Source organism: Lithobates pipiens, unplaced genomic scaffold (assembly GCF_037356315.1).
Source record: "Lithobates pipiens isolate NorthernLeopardFrog02 unplaced genomic scaffold, aLitPip1_a1.2 Scaffold_28, whole genome shotgun sequence".
Lineage (NCBI taxonomy): Eukaryota > Metazoa > Chordata > Amphibia > Anura > Ranidae > Lithobates > Lithobates pipiens.
This window is the reverse complement of record NW_027507789.1, coordinates 23,965,771-23,986,329: the sequence shown is the minus strand read 5'-3', so window position 1 is coordinate 23,986,329 and position 20,559 is coordinate 23,965,771. Positions and strand designations below refer to the sequence as shown.

General features: G+C 44.5%; 1 protein-coding gene across 1 annotated transcript in view; it reads right to left on the bottom strand.

Annotated features, from left to right (window-relative positions):
- Positions 1 to 20,559, bottom strand: part of TOM1L1 (target of myb1 like 1 membrane trafficking protein) — a 122,241-nt gene that overhangs the window by 44,931 nt on the left and 56,751 nt on the right. Inside the window, exons 4-5 of the mRNA XM_077458901.1 lie at positions 17,890 to 18,039; positions 14,318 to 14,449 (exon numbers count right to left, since the gene is read on the bottom strand). Of these exons, the coding sequence (XP_077315027.1) occupies positions 14,318 to 14,449; positions 17,890 to 18,039 (282 nt within the window). The remainder of the gene's footprint in view (positions 1 to 14,317; positions 14,450 to 17,889; positions 18,040 to 20,559) is intronic.

Below are 20,559 nucleotides of genomic sequence, written 5' to 3'. Positions count from 1 at the left end.
TCTTCTTATAGCCTAAGCCAGTGATGGCGAACCTTGGCACCCCAGATGTTTTGGAACTACATTTCCCATGATGCTCATGCACTCTTCAGTGTAGTGAAGCATCATGGGAAATGTAGTTCCAAAACATCTGGGGTGCCAAGGTTCGCCATCACTGGCCTAAGCCATCTTTATGTAGAGCAACAATTTTTTTTGAAGTACTGAGAGCTCTGTCCCCTTTCGCCATTATAAAAGGCTTCCACGCCCTTTTATTGTTTTATTAATGGCAAGATGAAGGAGTGAGACTCACCCCATAAGGATGTATTTATAAGAAAATAATTGCACAGTAATTATAGTTCTTAATGACATTGGCTGCATGTTTGGGGTCATTGTCCTGCTGCAGAATAAATGTGGGGCCAATCACAAGCCTCTCTGATGGTATGGCATGATGAATATATATCTGCCTATATTTCTCAGCATTAAGGACACCATTGATTCTGACCAAGTCTCCAACTCCATTAGCAGAAATGCAACCTCAAACTTGCAAGGGACCTCCACCATGCATCACAGTTGTCTACAGACACTCAATATTGTACCACTCTCCAGCCCTTCAGCAAACAAACTGCCTCCTGCTACAGCCAGATATTTTTGACTCATCAGTCCAGAGCACCTGCTGCCATTTTCCCGTTCCCCAGTTTCTATGTTTTCATGCATAGTTGAGACACTTAGCCTTGTTTCCACGTTGAAGTTTTGGCTATTTGGCCGCAATTATTCCAAAAGGCCTCTTCTGGCCAAACTTCTGTGGACAGTAGATGTGTGTACCTGGGTCCCACTGGTTACTGCCAGTTTTGTGCTGATGGCTCTGCTTTACATCCTCTGATGTCCAAGGGAAGAGAGCATGATGTGTCTTTCATCCACTGCCTTAGGTTTCCTTGGCCAACCACTGCAGCTACGGTCCTTAATGTTGCCCGATCAATGGTGTCTTCAATGCTGAGAAATACAGGCAGACACTTATCAAGCAGGCCATACCATCAGGGAGGCATGTGATTGGCCCCAAATTTATTCTGCAGCAGAACAACGACCCCCAAACATACAGCCTATGTCATTAAAAACGAAAACTTAAAATATGAAGTGTGAACAACAAGGAGTCCTGGAAATTATGGTTTGGCCCCCAGAGAGCCCTGATCTCAACATCGAGTCTGTCTGGGATGACATGAAGAGACAGAGGGATTTGAGGAAGCCGACATTCACAGAAGATCCGTGGCTAATTCTTAATGTTTGGAACAACCTACTTACCTAGATCCTTCAAAAACCGTGTGGAAGTGTACCTAGAAAAATTGATGGTGCTTTACAGGCAGAAGGTGGTCACACCAAATATTGATTTGATTTGGATTTCTCATCTGTTAATTTACTTTCCATTTTGTTAATTGATAAAAAAAAAATTAAAAAAAATGAACACTTCTATTTCTGAAATCATTCTTACTTTATTGCATTTCTCCCAGGGGCGGACTGACAACTCATGTGGCCCCCGGGCAATAGGATATTATGGAGCCCCCGGGCAATAGGAGAAGATTATGGGGCCCCTGGGCAATAGGAGATTATGGGGGGCAGGCAATAGGAGATTATGGGGCCCCCAGGCATTAGATTATGGGGCCACACAGTATACACACACATACATACAGTATACACACACACACACACACACACACACACAGTATACACACACAGAATACACATACACACACTGAAAAGGTACTGGAGAGGCGGTGCATCTATAATCTTGGGATTTTTTTAAAAACACAGATTTTTACATACTGTCCCTGGTTTTATTGAGGCTGGCAACCCTGATGGGGCCCCTTAGTGGCATGGGACCCTCGGGCAGTGCCCGAGTGCCCGAATGGTCCGTCCGCCCCTGATTTCTCCACACCTGCCTTTTGCACAGTAATATATATACTTTATTTATATATATATATATATATATATATATATATATATATATATATATATATAAAATACATACATACACACACACTATGTCATTTTTTTCCCAAGTCTTCTTTGCCGTATAGATATTGGCAGACACAGAGGAGAATGTTAAGTCTCAACTACGATAAATTACTTACTGATCTAATTTTCTGCAGAAGGCTTCTACTATAAATATAGGTCTAGAAAGGTGAAGGATTTAATCCAGGAATGATTGCTGTGTGGAGATTGGGTCCTCCCAGACCGTGTTATGAGGACAGTCAATGTGCCAACAGCTGTGATTTTATTACTTTGGTGCTAAGGGCCAGTAGCTGCAATGAGCTCCAGTATACAATACACAACGAGGGATCTCTTTACCCGCGCCCACTCACCGTGATATACAGTTTTGTGGGGAAATTCTGATTTGATGGCCTTAAAGGGATGTTCTTGCTGGGCAACCGATATGCAATATTAAACACGTTCTTATAAGAGGCAGGAACCCTGCAAAATACACTTTTTCTTCTAGGAGTATTCGATTTAAACGTCGAGCATGTGAGCTTTCTACATAAGTACTGACTGGAACAGCATTGTCTATGGATGAACCCTCATATATAAGCCCCTCCCCTACAGTATAGCCCCACCCTCTAACTGCACAGCTATTGATTGCGTTACACACCGTGCAAAATGCAATGGCAGTGGACAGCAAAACTATAGATTTCAACACCAGTATCCTGGCTTTGGAGTGCAGAGTATGCAACAAAGAAGAATTATAGGGAAATTATAGGCCAATATTTAGATTTTTTTTTAGTTATTATGTTTTAAGCTGATGTTTTATACCTTTCAGTAACATTATATATATATATATATATATACATATTTTTTTGATTATTTTGACATATATATATATATGTATACATATATATAACATTTACTATAGACTGCACTCATGGAAAAGGAGACAATGATTCCCTTTCCCTAAGTGCTATGACTTTTCTAGTAGAACATGATGGAAGCTGCTTCCTTTTGGACACACTTTCTCTAATTGAAACGTTGCGTTAGGAGGGGTGGAGTCACTACATTTACTCATTGACTAAGACTGGGTTCACATATGAGTATGCAGCGGCTCACAGCAGGAGTCCGGTGTGTCCCCGTTTACCGTTTCATGTCCGATTTCAACCTGAATTTTGTGCTGAATTCGGACTTGAAATGGACCAAAAGACACACAGGGCTCCTGTGCAAGGCGCACCAGAGCCGCTGTGGAGATATGTGAACTGGCTCCATAGAGAGCCGGTCAAGTTCCTTCACCCCAAACACGCTCATCCTTGTCTTTATGGACCTTGCTTTGTGCACTGGTGTGCAGTCATGTTGGAACAGGAAGGCGCCATCCCCAAACTGTTCCCACAAAGTTGGGAGCATGAAATTGTCCAAAATGTCTTGGTATACTGATGCCTTAAATATTCCCTTCACTGGAACTAAGGGGCCAAACCCAACCCCTTAAAAAACAAACCTACACCGTAATCCCCCTTCCACCAAATGATTGGGACCAGTGCACAAAGCAAGGTCCAAAAAAGACATGGATGAGTGAGTTAGGGGTGAAGGAACCTAGCTATCCTGACCTCAACCTGATAGAACACCTCTGGGATAAATTAGAAGGGAGAATGGGAGCCAGGCCTTCTCGTTCAACATCAGTGCCTGACCTCACAAATGCTCTTCTGGAAGAATGGTCAAACATTCCCATAGACACCCTCCTAAACCTTGTGGACAGCCTTCCCAGAAGAGTTGAATCTGTTATAGCTGCAAAGAGTGGGCCAACTCAATATTGAGCCCTACGGATTAAGACTGGGATGCCAGTAAAGTTCATGTGCTTGTAAAGGCAGGTGTCCCAATACTTTTGGTAATATAGTGCATGACCACAGACTGGAGCTGGTGGGGAACTGTGCGCACTGATGGATGGAGCCCGCCGGAATGCAAAATAAGCTAAGTGATACCTACAATGGCCATGTGGTCAAATTAGGTCAATGATGTCATGAGCATGTGTATATGTGCAACTAATGAGGGTGGAATCCTCCCTGCCTGCAGCTCATTGGGCAGGCAGGGATGCAATCATTGGATGTCTTCCTGTGGGTCTGGCCAAACCCAGCTCCTTCCTAGTGGTGAATCAATCACTGTCATTTAAATATATGCAAATAGTAGATTTGCCTGCAATGAATGTTTGGGGATTATTAGATTTTATAAACATGCCCCCTGCCCCAAAGCACCCCCCTTATGTTGAGGGCATGTGGCCTGGTATGGTTCAGGAGAACGAGCGAGCATCCTGACTTGCTGGGCTAAGGGTCTGGTATGGATTTTTTTTATTGCTAGCATTTCTTTTTTTTACATTCAGCTGTCAGTGGAGAAACTCACTGACAGCTGATGAGTCATCGGTTGTTAAGGACGTGTCGGCTGGTTTCCCTGTCTGCTCCTTAACAACCAGCTATTCTTCACACAGAATCCGAACCAGTTGATAAATTTTCCACCGATTCGAATTCCGATCATTCTGAATATTTGGAATTCGTTGGAAAATAAAAGGAACCTAATTAATTTTTCATTTCAAGTCATATCAAAGTCCCGTCAAGTAGCGTGGTAAAGTCGCAATGGAAATCGCACCAATTATTAACCACTTGCCACCCGCCCTATAGGCAATTGATGGTGGCAAAGTGGTTGCATAATCCTGATCGGATGTCATATGACGTGATCAGGATTATGAGCCGCTGCGCGCCCCCGGTGGGCGAGCATCGCGGTGATCGTTGTTGCGGGGTGTCAGTCTGACACCCGGCAACTACGATCTCGGTAAAGAGTCTCTGACGGAGACTCTGAGTCTTTACCATGTGATCAGCCATGTCCAATCACGCCTGATCACAGTGTAAATAGGAAGAGCCGGTGATCGGCTTTTCCTCACTCGCGTCTGTCAGACGTGACTAGAGGAGAGCCGATCGGCTGCTCCTCTGACAGGGGGGGGTCTGTGCTGATCGATTATCAGCACAGCCCCCCCGAGGATGCCCACACTGGACCACCAGGGACGCCACCAGACCACCAGGGATGCCCAGCAAAAGGTAATCCTCCCTAGACCACCAGGGATGCCAGTCAGTGCCACAATGGATGCCAATCAGTGCCCATAATGGATGCCAATCAGTGCCCACAATGGGCATCACTGATTGGCATGCATTATTGTTTGGCACTTATTGGCATCCATTAGTACAGTATAACACCAATGCCGCCTATGAGTGCCCACCTGTGCCGCCTATCAGTGCCCACCTGTGCCGCCAATCAGTGCCCATGCGTGCCACCTATCAGTGCCCACCCATGCCCATCTGTGCCGCCTATCCATGCCCATCTGTGCCACCCATCCATGCCAATCCGTGCCAGCTATCAGTGCCAATTTGTGCCACCTATCAGTGCCCATCCGTGTCGCCCATCAGTGCCACCTATCAGTGCCGCCTATCAGTGCCCATCAGTGCCACCTATCAGTGCCACATATCAGTGTCCATCAATGCCACCTCATCAGTGCCACTTCATTGGTGCCACATCATTGGTGCCCATCAGTGCCGCCTTATCAGTGCCCATCAGTGTAGCCCCATCAGTGCCCATCAGTGAAGGAGAAAACGTACTTATTTACAAAGTTTTGAAACTGAAACAAAAAAAAATTTTCGGTATTTTTTTATCTGTAGCGCAAAAAATAAAAACCGTAGAGGTGATCAAATACCACCAAAAGAAAGCTCTATTTGTGGGGAAAAAAATTACAAAAATTTCATTTGGGTACAGTGTAGCATGACCGCGCAATTGTCATTCAAATTGCGACAGTGCTGAAAGCTCAAAATTGGTCTGGGCAGGAAGGTGTTTAAGTGCCCTGTATTGAAGTGGTTAAGTTGCACAAGTGTGAATGGAGCCTAAAGCCTCGTACACACGATCGGATTGATGGCCAACAAAAACTGTGGCCCAAACTTGTCTTGCATACACACGGCCACAAAATTGTTGGCCAACAAACACGAACGTAGTGACGTACTAGATTGTTTTTCAGCTCTTTAGCGCCACCCTTTGAGCTCCTTCTACAAATTTTGTATTAGTAGAAGTTTGGTGAGTGTTGATTCGCACTTTTTTTTTCGCACTTTTCTGTTTGTTTCTGAATGGCCGTTCGTCAACCAGCCATGTTGCGTAATCAGAGGAACTAACATGTTATTTAATATTGGCCTTGGAGTTATTGCTTTGACATTTTTTTGGTTGAGCAGCTTCCTTATTATCCCACTTGCTTACCGGGCACTTAAAGGGGTTGTAAAGCTTAGTTTTTTATTTTCTAAAGAGGTTCCTTTAAGTTAGTGCATTGTTGGTTCACTTACCTTTTCCTTCGATTTCCCTTCTAAATGTTTTTTTTCTTTGTCTGAATTTCTCACATCCTGTTTCTCCTCAGTAAACTTCACACCATCATCCGAGCGAGGTTTAGTCAGCCAGAACAGCTCACTGAGGAGGAACAGGAAGTGAGAAATTCAGACAAAGAAAACAAAGAAAAAAAAAAACATTTAGAAGGGAAATCGAAGGAAAAGGTAAGTGAACCAACAATGTACTAGCTTAAAGGAACCTATTTAGGAAATAAAAAACAAACCTTTACAACCCCCCTCCCGTCCAGACCAATTTTCAGCTTTCAGCGCTGTCGCACTTTGAATGCCAATTGCGCAGTCATACAACTGTACCTAAATTCAATTTTTATCCTTTTTTTCCCCACAAATAGAGCTTTCTTTTGGTGGAATTTGATCACCTCTGTGTTTTTTGTTCTTTGTTAAAAAAAAATGTAAATACGGAATAAAAAACAAAAACAAAAAAATTATATTTTTTTACATTTTGTTATAAAATTTAGCACACAGGTAATTTTTCTCCTTCATGATGTACGCTGATGAGGCTGCACTGATGGGCAACGATAGGGCTGCACTGGTGGGCACTGATAGGTGGCACTGGTGTGCTCTGAGAGGTGACACTGAGAGGTGGCACTGATGGGTGGCACTGAAGGGCATTGATAGGTGGCATTGTTGGGCACTAATAGGTGGCACTGATAGGTGGCAGTGATGGACACTGATGGGTGGCAGTGATGGGCACTGATCGGCACTGGGAGATTACACTGAAAGGCAGCACTGCTAGGTGGCACTGATGAGGCACTGATTGGCACCACTGGTGGGCACTGATAGGTGGCACTTAGGGCATTGATAGGTGCCACTCATAGGCATTGATAGGTAGCACTGGTGGGCACTTTGGGCACAGGCAGGTGGCAATGGTAGGTGACACCGGCAGGGGGTACTGATTGGCACAGAGGAGGCAGAGGAGGAGGCAGATGTGCCTCCTTCCTCTTAGGGACCGATGTCCCTTGAACATAAGCCGGTGATCGTGTAAGCGTGAGGAAAAAAAAAAAATTGCCACGCTTTGTTTACACACGTGATCAGCTGTCATTGACTGGCAGCTGATCACGTGGTAAGGGGTCGGTATTGGCCCCTTACTCGGATCGGTGCTCACCCAAGTCTTGGTGACTCAGTGATAACATCGTGCGCCATGCATGCCCTGCAGGGGGCGTGCGGGGAGCGTGCAAAGGGGAGGACATCCTATGACAGCCTCCTGGAATTTCCGGTCCGTGCTGTAGCTGTCATTCGGCTATAGCGCGTACGTCAAGTGGTTGGAGAAGAGAATTGTGCATTTCGAGATTTCATAATTTGCCACGCCACGAATGTTAATTCTCGCTTCCGGTCTTCTCCTTGCTTCCGAGCATGCATGTTTGTACTTTTGTCTGATGGACTTGTGTACACACGCTCGGAAAATCCGACAACAGACATTTGTCAGGGGAAAATTTGAAAACTTGCCATCCAACATTTGTTAGCGGAAAGTCCGACAACAACTGTTCCGATGGAGCGTACACACGGTCGGATTTTCTGCCAACAGCCAACATTTCCCGTCGGAAAATCCGATCGTTTGTACGGGGCTTTACAGATGCCTACAATGGTTAACATCAGCAAAATAGAAATAAAACTCCATAGATCACTTCACTGAGACTTGCTATAAAATCTCGCCCATAGCGATCAAATTCCATCATGTTTTTAGTGTAAAAATAAGGGAAAACATTTGAGCACTTGCTGGAAGCAACACCACTACATTTCCTTTGTGATAGTGTTAGAAAATAGGAAACAATTATTTACAGGTGGACTCTAAACCTGAAATCGAAAATATGGGCAGACACCTAAATACTCAGCTAAAATACAAATAGTAAGTTTACGGTTCTACCAGCAAAAGGAATTGCAATTCTGAACAGCCAGCTCTGTGATTTACTGCTATTTTCTGCACTGCATGGCCAGTAGGGTGACACATGGGGTTCTTATTAAGCAAATCATCTTCCTGTGTCAACTCTCCACCTCCTATCTATGACTCTCTGGGGGGGATTTACTAAACCTGAGCCACTATGAATCTGGTGCAGCTGAGCTGTGCATTATAGCCAATCAGATTCTAACATCAGCTTGTTCAATTAAGTTTTGACTGTAACACCTGGAAGCTGATTGGTTTCTATGCAGAGCTGCACAAGATTTTGCACTCTCCAGTTTTAGTAAATGAACCTCTCTTGGTTGCGGGCGGTCAGTCGCCGTCCTCATATTCAATGCTGGGCTATTGGTCCTACATTGTATGTCATGATGTCAGAGTATAGCCTCATACACACGATTGGACTTTGTACAAACCTTCCCGTGGATTTTTGTACAAAGGGCGTTGGCTGTGAACTTGTATTGCATACACACTGCAGGACTTTTTCAGCCAACTTTCACCAAATCATGTGGTTTTTATGCTCTTTACCGCCACCTCTGGTCAACTTCTGTATTGCTGTCTGATCTTTTGCATTGGTTCTGAGCAAACGTGTTTGTACTTTGTACAAAAGTCCTATGGTTTTCTGTACACGCGATCGGACTTTGCTCCATCGGACTTTAGTTGCCGGAAAGTTTGTTCGCACAGCCAACAAAAGTCCGATGAAAACTGAAAAAGTTTGTCCGATGGAGCGTACACACGGTTGGATGTTGCCTTAAAACAGCTAATTTGTTGTTGTTGTCAAAAAGTCCGATCATGTGTATGAGCCTTATGACCAATGTCTGGAGCACCAAGACCACTTCAGGGAACCAGTTAAGGCCCATACACACGATCGGACTTTTTGACAACAGACATGCAAATTAGCTGTTTTAAGGCAACATCTGACTGTGTGTACGCTCCATCGGACAAACTTTTTTTGGTTTTCATCAGACTTTTGTTGGCTGTGCAAACGCACAAACTTTCCGGCAACAAAAGTCCGATGGAGCAAAGTCCGATCGTGTGTACAGAAAACCATCGGACTTTTGTACAAAGTAGAAACACGCATGCTCAGAACCAATGCAAAAGATCAGACAACAATACAGAAGTTGACCAAAGGGTGGCGGTAAAGAGCATAAAAGCCATGTGATTTGGTGAAAGTTGGCTGAAAAAGTCCTGCTGTGTGTATGCAATACAAGTTCACGGCCGACACCCTTTGTAGAAAAATCCACGAAAAAGTTTGTACCAAGTGACCTGCATGTGCCATGCTTGGCGCTCGCAGGTCACTAAGCTGTGTTAGAAAAGCGAATGAATATTCGCTTTCCTAACAATAAACCACCTCTCCACCAATCAGGTGCTCGGATCTGTTACTCATCACCATATTGGCTGAAACGACAGGCGCTGTGATTGTACGCCTATCAGGTTTCCAATTATAGCAAAGGATGGGAACAGAGGACGGGAAAAGACATTAAGGAGCTGTCCCACCTCCACCGAGACAGGGTAAGTGAAGACAGCGGGCAGGGGGCACAGTGGCAGCAGTTGATATGGCACAGTGGCTGTGTTTGATGGGGCACAGTGGGAGCATTTGATGGGGCACATTGGCAGCATTTGATGGCACAGTGGGAGCATTTTATATGGCACAGTGGCTGTGTTTTATGGGGCACAGTGGGAGCATTTGATGGGGCACAGTAGCAGCATTTGATGGGGCACAGTGGCAGCATTTGATGGCACAGTGGGAGCATTTGATATGGCACAGTGGCTGCGTTTGATGGCATAGTGGTGGCAATTGATGGGCACAGTGGCTGCGTTTGATGGGGCACAGTGGTAGCATTTAGTGGGGCACAGTGGGAGCATTTGATATGGCACAGTGGCTGCATTTGATGGCACAGTGGCTGCGTTTGATGGGCACAGTGGCTGTGTTTGATGGGCACATTGGCTGCATTTGATGGGGCACAGTGGGAGCATTTGATAGGGCACAGTGGCAGCTTTTCATGGCACAGTGGAAGCATTTGATATGGCACAGTGGCTTTGTTTGATGGGCACAGTGGCTGCATTTGATGGGCACAGTGGCTGCATTTGATGGGCATAGTGGCTGCGTTTGATGGGCATAGTGGCTGCGTTTGATGGGCACAGTGGCTGCATTTGATGGCACAGTGGCGGCAATGGATGGGCACAGTGGCTGCGTTTGATGGCACAGTGGCTGTGTTTGATGGTACAGTGGCAGCAATTTATGGACAGAGTGGCTGCGTTTGATGGTACAGTGGCTGCGATTGATGGTACAGTGAGGCTGCAATTAATGTGTTTTTTTTTTAGAATTTTTCAGCTTGTTTGTGCCACCCCAAAAATTTTGAGCACCAGCCACCACTGTTCTCAACCCTATCCTCACTTACCCCCAACAGGCCACGTTTACAGATTTTTCTTTATCTTGCACAGGTGCTTTAAATCAGAGTCCATGGCTTGGTATTTTGGAAAACTATTTTATCTAGGAGAAATTCCCAAATCATGGCCTGTTGGGGGTACTTGAGGACAGGGTTGAGAACCTCTGCATTACTGCAGTGGAGGATGAACTTGTGGTCCTCCCATTCACATATCCCTGAGAATGGATGACACAGATTTATGAGCGGAGACACTAACCTATTGCAAGGAGAAGCACCCCATGATTCGGGTAAGTTGGGGGTGGTTTGAGGATGGGGGTTGGGAAACGCGACCATGTTTCATGCTACACCATAAGTATGGGCGGAACATGAAACATGGCCCCAAGGGTGGTTAACACTGACTAGATGCCTAAAATATAACTCACATTTATGAATGGCAGAATAGAGAAGTAAGAGAGCGAGCGCGCACTGCAATGTCTTTACATGCTGATGAATTACATAACATAAACAAAGCAGCTGGGCAAACAAGATAAACCGGATCTAATTACATCCGAGTACACAGCTATAATTAAGTGCTTCCATGAGCCTGAATTCAAAGAAACTTTTCGATAACCTCTGAAGTGAGAAGAATGCTGAGAATAAAATACAATTCATGTGAAAAAACAGAGTTCAGCATCCGTAAAATACTCCGTTTAAGGTGCCTGCAGACTTGGCGGACAGTTGGGTTTGCACAATCCAGTAATAAAAGGTTAGTCATCAGGAGCTTAAAGCGGGAGTCCGCCGGGAGTCTGCCGTTTTTTTTTTTAAAAGCCAGCAGCTACAAATACTGCAGCTGCTGACTTTTAAAATAATGACACTTACCCGCCCAGCGCGCCCGCGATGTCGGCACCCGAAGCCGATCTCTCGATCGTCTCTCGGGTGCTGCCGCCGCCATCTTGGCTATGGGAATCAGGAAGTGGAGCCTTGCGGCTTCATATCCCGGTTCCCTACTGCGCATGCGCGAGGCGCGCTGCGCAATAAGGATGGTCCCCGCTGTCTCTGGGATCCGTGTGTTTCCCAGCAGACAGCGGGGGACCTTCGGAAAGGGGCGTAGATTCTGCGGAAAGGGGTGTATATTCTGCAGATATCTATGCCGGAAGTGGGTGCAGATACCTGTACTGTACAGGTACCTGCACCCCCCTGCCCCCTGAAAGGTGCCAATTGTGGCGCCGGAGGGGGGGAGGAATCCAATGAGCGGAAGCTCCCCTTTAGGGTGGACCTCCGCTTTAAAGCCAAACTCCAGGCACAGTAGTACACGGATGAAAAATACACACTCACAGACACTTTTATTGGGTACACCTTGCTAGTACCAGGTTGGAGCCCCTTTTGCCTTCAGAACTGCCTTCATTCTTCATGGCATAGATTCAACAAGGTGTTGGGAACATTCCTCAGAGATTTTGGTCCATGGTGACATGATAGTATCACTCAGTTGCTGCAGATTTGTCGGCTGTACATCCTTGATGTCAATCTCCCCCGTTCCCAAAGGTGCTCTATTGGATTGAGATCTGGTGAGCGTGAAGGCCATTGGATGAGATGTGGTGAGTGTGGAGGCCATTGGAGTACAGAGACCTCATTGTCCAGTGGTGAGATAATTGGAGCTTTGTGACATGGTGCATTATCCTGCTGGAAGGAACCATCAGAAGATGGGGACACTGTAGTCATAAAGTGGAACAATACTCAGGTAGGCCGCAGTATTTAAATGATGCTCAATTGGTACTAAGGGGCCCAAAGTGTGCCAAGAAAATATCCCCCACATCAGTACACCACCACCAGCCTGAACCATTGATACAAGGCAGGATGGATCCATGCTTCCATGTTTTTTCCGCCAAATTCTGACCCGACCATCTGAATGTCGTAGCTGAAATCGAGACTCATCAGACCAGGCAACGTTTTTCCAATCTTCTTTTGTCCAATTTTGGTGATCCTGTGCGAATTGTAGTCTCAGTTTCCTGTTCGTAGCTGACAGGAATGGCACCCGGTGTGATCTTCTGCTGCTGTAGCCCATCTTGCTTCAAGGTTTGATGTGCATTCAGAGATGGTATTCTGCATACTTTGATTGTAATGAGTGGTGATTTCAGTTGTCTTTCTATCATCTTGAACCAGTTTGCCCATTCTCCTCTGACCTCTGAGACCAAGAAGGCATTTTCGTCCACACAACTGCCACTCACTGGATAGTTTCTCTTTTTCTGACTAATCTCTGTAAACCCGAGAGATGATTGTGTGTGAACATCCCAGTAGATCAGCATTTTTTTAAATACTAAGACCAGCCAGCCTGGCACCAACAACCATGCCACCTTGGTCATCTGTCTGCCCCTCCTTTCACATCAGAGTCCTCAGCCCCCCTCTCCCCCTTTCATATCAAGTGTTCTATGCTACCCCCCCATCCCTTCACAGTAGAGTCCTGCCTTTCAATCTTCACCGCAGCATGGTTATGGCAGTGGGCAGGAGGTGGACTAAACAGAAGAAGACTTCCATCCCTTTCTGAATGCTACAGCTCTCCTGAATGCCACCCACCCTGGATTGGGATCATGTGTTTCCATGGTGCTGCCAAACAGCCTGCGCTATGGAAACACACATTGTGATACAGCATGGCACCCCTGATGAACCCAGATGGCACACCAGGGTGTTGTGGCACCCCGCAAGAGAAAAGCTGATCTACAGTCCTCTGCTGATGCATTTTTGTAGGCACCTGAGGCTCAAAGGGAATCAAAGGCAATAGTTAAAGTTATATTAAAAGCAAAAAAAAGCAAGCAATGGGGGCTCCCAAGCAGATGTGCTCCCAAGCCACTGCTCTGCATGGTTATTCAGATATTATTATTATTATTATTCAGGGTTTATATAGCGCCAACAGTTTGCGCAGCGCTTTACAATATGAGGGCAGACAGTACACTTACAATACAAATCAATACAGGAGGGATCAGAGGGCCCTGCTCGTTAGAGCTTACAATCTAGAACATGGAGCCGTGGCTCAGCCCCGCCCCCTCTCTCCTCATTGGCTCACTGGCTGTGATTGACAGTGGCTCCCAAAGGTTTTTTAGAAAGGTAAAATACCTTCAGACTTTAGAACCACTTTAAAGTATATGTGAACCCCCACCGTGTAAAATAACCCATTCAGTTTAAATTAGAAATGAAAGGCAAACATTTGTGAATAAAGAATAAAAGTGCAGCACTTGTTGTGCCCAGTATCCTGGTTATGGTGTTCAGCTGCTGTTTTTTAATTTTAATTCAAGTTTTTTTACTAAGCGCAGATTTTTTATAATTTTTCTTGTTGTCTTCTGTCGAAACATTTGTGAATACTTACAGAGCTGTATACTTACTATACAGCTAGAGAACTGACCACGATGTGTTTTAATGCCTCGTGTGGTCAGTTTTTAATAGGAAAGCAGAGCGACTGGAAGGAACACCAGGGATATCACACAAAGGTTGGATTTACAAATTCTTTAACAATAAAAAAACATGTACGGTATTTATTTTTAAATGGTAATTTTATTTTCAGCATGAGCACCATTTGGGTTATGACTGTTTAATTGTATGGTAGCTTTAAATGTCTCTCCTGTCAAAGGAAACACTATATACCCGTATACACTTCACTATAGATATAACTAGTGGAATTCTTCATCTCTTCTTACCTTTTGTGACTGTCTAATTTCATCTTCAGTAGGCTCAAGGGAAGGAAACTGAATCCCTTTCTTAATCAATTCTAAGTATAATTCTTTGACTTCAGTCTGATCTACGTTTGCGTGTGAGCCATTGGACCATGTCTAGTGAGGGAAAGAATTGAAAAATGTGTTATTTGTTAAGCTATGAAAGCAAACAAATCAATTTTCAGAGAACTTCAAAATGCCAAAAAATATACAGAAACGTTAGGTCAAAAACCCATAGGTGTGCCAGGGTGGACATTCATGCATGTACAACCCAATGGTGCTCAGAGCCTGCTAGACAGTGGAGTGCCCCATAAACTTGGTGGTACTAATGTTATAAGCTATGCTCTAACCCAACATTTCTTAAGCTTTTCTAACTCGGAGAAACCCTTGAAATAATTTCCAGGCTCGGGTAACTCCTATTTATAATTACTATATCTACAGTTCAATATACATTAGCTTGATAGTGACTGAGAAGAATGCTGCTTACATTTGTGGTCATTGGGAACAGTCCCCCTTAAAGACAGGTAAAAAGATCATTGGTGACAATGGTTACTTATCTGAGAGGTAGGAATTTCCCAGTTGCTCAAGGAGCCCTTGGAAACCTCTAGCGAAACCCTGGTTAGGAAAGGCTGTTCTTACCTATTCAACTGATTATTCTCCTGACCTTAGCTGGGCAGCAGAGTTGGGGGCTTCCACAGAAGTTGAAAAAAAATCCAGCGGCTTACTTGCATCTCAACTGACCTCAATCTTCACTTCTTCCTCAGGATTCCTGCAGCTGGTTGCTGCTGTTCCCCAAGTGCTTATAACTGGTGGCTGCTGCTGGCTGTCCTCCAGGGCTGGTACTGCTGTTGGGTACTGTCTGCTGGTACTGCTGGCAGATACTACTGGCTGGTACTGCTGGTTGGCACTGCTGGCTGGTACTGGTACTGCTGGCTGGTACTGCTGGCGGGTACTGGTACTGTTGGCGGGTACTGGTACTGCTGGTGGTTACTGATACTGCTGGCTGGTACTGCTGGTGGGTACTGGTACTGCTGGTGGGTACTGGTACTGTTGGCTGGTACTGCTGCTGGGTACTGGTACTGCTGACTGGTACTGGTGGCTGGTACTGGCACTGCTGGCTCTGGCACTGCTGGCTGCTGTCCGAGATCGCAGGAAGCATGCAGCTGCAACTGCAGTAGAGAGCATGCTTCCTCCACATTTGGTATCACTCTGCCTGTGAAGGAGTCGGCGCTATACAGGAAGCATCGACTCCATTCTTTGCACTGATGCTCGGAGATTGTGGGTCGGGAACCTACGATCTGAGCTTGTTGACCCGCCATCTCAGAGCAAGATGAGGCGGGCCCCATTGGAGGGCGCTGCGGGCCACATATGGCCCTCGGGCCAGCAGTTGGGCACCCCTGCACTAAAGCATCTCATATAAAATGTTGTGCCAGCACAGGCTTAATGTCAAATGCACCTTTGTTTAGTTAAGTGATCTAGTAAGTTGCATGCTTGCTAAAGTGTTTTAAAGCACCATTGTCATCTAAACATTCATATTCCCATAAAATGTAATAGCACCATAAAGCAGGATATGCAAAAGATACACTTAAAAAAGACACCAGTTTCGTAATTTGTTATTTCTGTTTTAGTTCATCATAGGACTACATGTCTGTTGCTTTGAAAGAAATCAATCCTGACTAGTCTGCATTCATATTAAATGAATTCTAAATGAAATGTACTGAAAAGTTAATAAAACTTTACAGAAACTCCAGTCTAAAAAAATGTATTACAATGGGCAATACAGAAAGTTTTTGCCTGTTGGCCACTCGAATAAATGGAGGCCCGTTGACTAATTTTTTAGTGTATGAACATGGAAACAGAGGCTTAACTGCAAGAAAATGAAAGAAAACCTGTAGGGTGGTTTTACCTACTAAAGTGCCACCAGGCCCAAAGAACAGAAATCTCAAGGTAAGTGTTGGCATCCATCTTCATGACCCCCCCACAGAGACTTCACCTTTCATGGATGGACTCTGACCCACCTCCTCCTTCCTCTGTACCTTTCAATAGGCCCCCAAATGTTATGGATAGCTTCACTGGCCAATGGAGAGGTAAGGATCTTAGGGGCAGGTGGCCAGAGCTGGATCATATAAGTTGTGGTCTATATCTGCGCAAAAAAGTGATTAGGTTTTTGGGATCCTGGGACAATCTGAAGATGACATCAAAATAGGAGCAGACATTAGCCTGCATGCTCTTCAAACTCCTCTAATTCACTAGATCCTTTTCTTATTACACATGAATCTCAGCCTGGACTTTGAACCTAGAACCCATTCAGATTGCAGGCTGGGCCCACAAGTTTACTTGAAAACAATTGCCTAAACCTTGCAAGGGACTAAAATGAGTAGAAACCCTAATTTCTAGACCAGTGGTCTCTAAACTGTGGCCTGGATTCGGCCCTTTGCTTGCCTTTATCTGGCCCTTAAGGTACTATTTCTCCCACTAATGCCAATGATGGGGCACAATTCCTCCCAATGACACCAACAATGGGGCACTAACCCCCCCCCATTAAAAGCAATGATGGGGTATTGATTACTCCCATTGATGGCATGGCATCTTCTACTCCCACCAGCCACACTCCAGCCCCCCTAAAGCTTGTAGGACAGTAAAATAGCCCTTTGTTTAGAAAGTTTGGAGACTCCTGTAAATCTAGACAAAGAGCAATGCCAGTTTCACAACAGTTTTCAGTAACTGCTTCTTATGGGACCTGAATATCTGAGATTTTTGGCTTTGAGAGACCTGTGTAATTGCATTTTCTCATTTGTTCAAACTAATATTATTAGGTCCCATCAGGGAGGACTTACTGCCGCATACACACGATCGGAATTCTCATCGGAAAAAGCTCTGATGATTTTCCCGGTGGAATTCCGACGGAATTCGGCTCAAGCTGTCTTGCCTGCACACGGTCACATCAAATTCCGATCATTTAAAATGCGGTGACGTACAACACGTACGACGTGACTAGAAAAAGGAAGTTCAATAGCCAGTAGCCAATAGCTTCTGTCTCGTAGTTGAATCTGAGCATGCGTGATTTTTGGCGTGTCGGAATTGCATACACACGATCGGAATTACCGATAGAAAGTTTTTCCATTGGGAAAATTGAGAACATGCTATCAATTTTTGGCTGGCGGAAATTCGGACAGCTAAATTCCGATGGAGCATACACACGGTCGCATTTTCCGATGAAAAGCGCCCATCGGTCTTTTTCTGGACGGAATTCCGATCGTGTGTACGCGGCATAATAGGTGTGAACTCCAGCTGCCATCTTGAAGAGGACCACAGCACATAGGCCTTCTTTTTGGAAGAGGATGCTATTAGGCAATATGCCCAGTTATCATGGTACAGATACCAGGGGCTAGTCATAGTTTTCAAAAGGATTAAAGGTTTGAATAATACATTACCTGACACCATCAACATACAAAATAATTATGGCATTTAGGTTCCACAATTTTTAGAGATGACCATTCTTGAAAGGTCAATGTTCAGACAAAAAACCAATAATAAACGAATTGCAGAAAGCTTACCATGATGAAGCGGAGAATTCTGTTTTGCATTTGGATGGGTAAGTTGTACTTTGGATTCAACAGTTTGACCAACACATCCTTAAGGAAGTCTTTTCGAAGCACCAAATTCTGGAAATTTGGTTTACAGTTCTGCATACACATCTCCAGCAGCTAAATCATTAGAGGGCAAATAAGTAAAGATGACATTAGAATTTGAAAAACAATAAAAATAGCATAGCTAGATAATATTTTTGAATGTTTAAAGAGTAAGCCAACCTAAAACGTATATGGATGAAAACTGAATCACCCACTTGCAGGTTTGGCCAGTGCAGGTTAGTTCTGGAGGCCTGGAGATGGTTAATTGGAGGAGTTTCTTATACATGTAAAGTCATCCGTTAAGCTCAGTTGTGGTTTTTCAAATACTTTACTCTTCCTGTTTCCCATAAAGACTTGTAACACATCCAGCCTGATACTGAGGATGACATATGTGTTTCGACATGCTGGTTTGGAATGAATGACCTGATTTAAAGTATTACTGCCAACTGGAATTCAGGGTATTGCCACTTGTAAAACTATATTACAGAGCAATATTACATAAAGCAGGCTCAAATAAACAATTGTAAAGGTAAGTCAACATATCTACTTTTGAAGAGCCTTAATAATGACAGGTGAAACTACTTTCGGACTAGTTTCCAAAAGTGTTCTAAGGTCCAAGATTAGATTCTTCTTTGCTTTTACTCTTCCTTACACGTCAGTGTTAATACATGGCAAATACAATTCACAAGGTCTAACTTTATTTCTATAAATCCTCCTATGATATGTGACCTCCATGGGGCATAGACAACGGGGTAGTTGCTATAACCTGGCACACAAGACACATGCCCTGGGTGTTCCACTGAGTGCCTTGGATCTTCTTTAAATAATTGTTATTACCACCCCAATAATAATTCTACAGACAAATACTTTAATTTTTGCTGAACTTTTGTTGTGGGATGTTTTTTTGAATCAGTGTTAATACATAGCAAATGCAATTCACAAGATCTAACTTCATTTCTATGAATCCTACTATGAGCCCTTGTACACACGGTCGGACATTCCGACAACAAAATCCGTCGGATTTGTGTTGCATACACACGGTCAGACAAAGTTGTCGGAAAATCCGATCGTACGTAACGTGATGCCGTTATTTCGTTAGGACAGGACTACATTCAGGCTAGTAGCCAATAGCTTTGGTCAAGGAATTTGATCTGAGCATGCGTGGCACTTTGTCCGATCGGAATTTTCTACACACAATCGGACAAAGTCCGATTGGATCATGTTGTCGGAAAGTTTTATAGCCCAGCTCTAAAACTCTGTCCGTTGGATATTCCGACGGAAACAGTCCGATGGAGCCCACACACAGTCAGATTATCTGACAACACGGTCCGATCGGACATTTTCCGTCGGAATGTCCGACCGTGTGTTGATATGTGAACTCCATGGGGCATAGACAACAGGGTCTTTGCTATGACCTGACACCCAAGACACATGCCCTGGGTCTTGTTGACAGTAATTGTTGCCACCATCCCAAGAATGATCCTGCAGACAAATACTTTAATCTTTGCTGAACTTTGGTTGTGGGGTGTTTTTTTTGGATCTGGTGCATCTATTCTAATCTCCATTAAAAGCCTCAATTTTCCCAAACATTCTGTAGAATTTTGATGGGTAGATAATTTAATACATTAGAGCAATTTGCATTTAATGACTAGCTGATATCTTTTTAACACACCAAATTGAATCCTAGGTGCCCAAGGATACCCTGGGTCTTTTAGAATCTCAGCAACACAAACAATAGATATGCTTTGGTTGGATTAGGTGACGATCCAGTGTCTTGTTTTCTCTGGTGCCAGAACTATCTGTTTGGAGCTATACCTTTCCCCTCCACTGCACTAAGCATACTGTATGAAGTGTGTCTAAAAAGTTTGATGCATGGTCTAATATCTCAGCGGCAACATGAACCAGGTGCACGCACATGCACATGGCTATCCAGAGACACATTGAGAAGTGCAACCTAGCGTGTAGCACACGTGACCTTCCGGGTAAACCCATTGCAGGCAGTTGAACGTAGTCAGTGTGAGAGGTAGGGTCACAGTGCAACATTAAGTTTTGCTACAAATTGGTGAAAACTGCGATGGAGACGCATGAAATATTGGGACAGAAGCTGTGAGATTTCATTACCATGTGTGACCAGGATCCATCCTTTCTGCAAATTATCACAGGGAATGAGACCTGGTGCTACCAGTTCGATGCTGAATCCAAGCGGCAATCTATGGAATGGTGTCAAGGTCAAGACAATGTTGATGGTCTTCTTCGACAATGATGGCATCATCCATAAGGAATTCGTTCCTGCGGGTCAAACCGTGAACGCCGCATTCTATGAGGAAGTTTTGAAACTTTTGCTACGACGCATCTATTGTGTTCGGGCAGAGTTGCACAGACTGGACAGTGGAACATCCACATCCACGTCAATTCTTGAACTGTTCTCGATCATCCATTGTACTCCCTTGCTCTAGAGGCTGCGGACTTTTCTGTTTTCCCGCCTGAAGAGCGCCATGAAAGGTGCACGTTTTGCGGCTGTGGCGGCAATCCAAAAATGTGTGACAGCAGTTCTGCGATAGATTCCTAAAGAGAACTTTGCTGACAGTTTCCAGA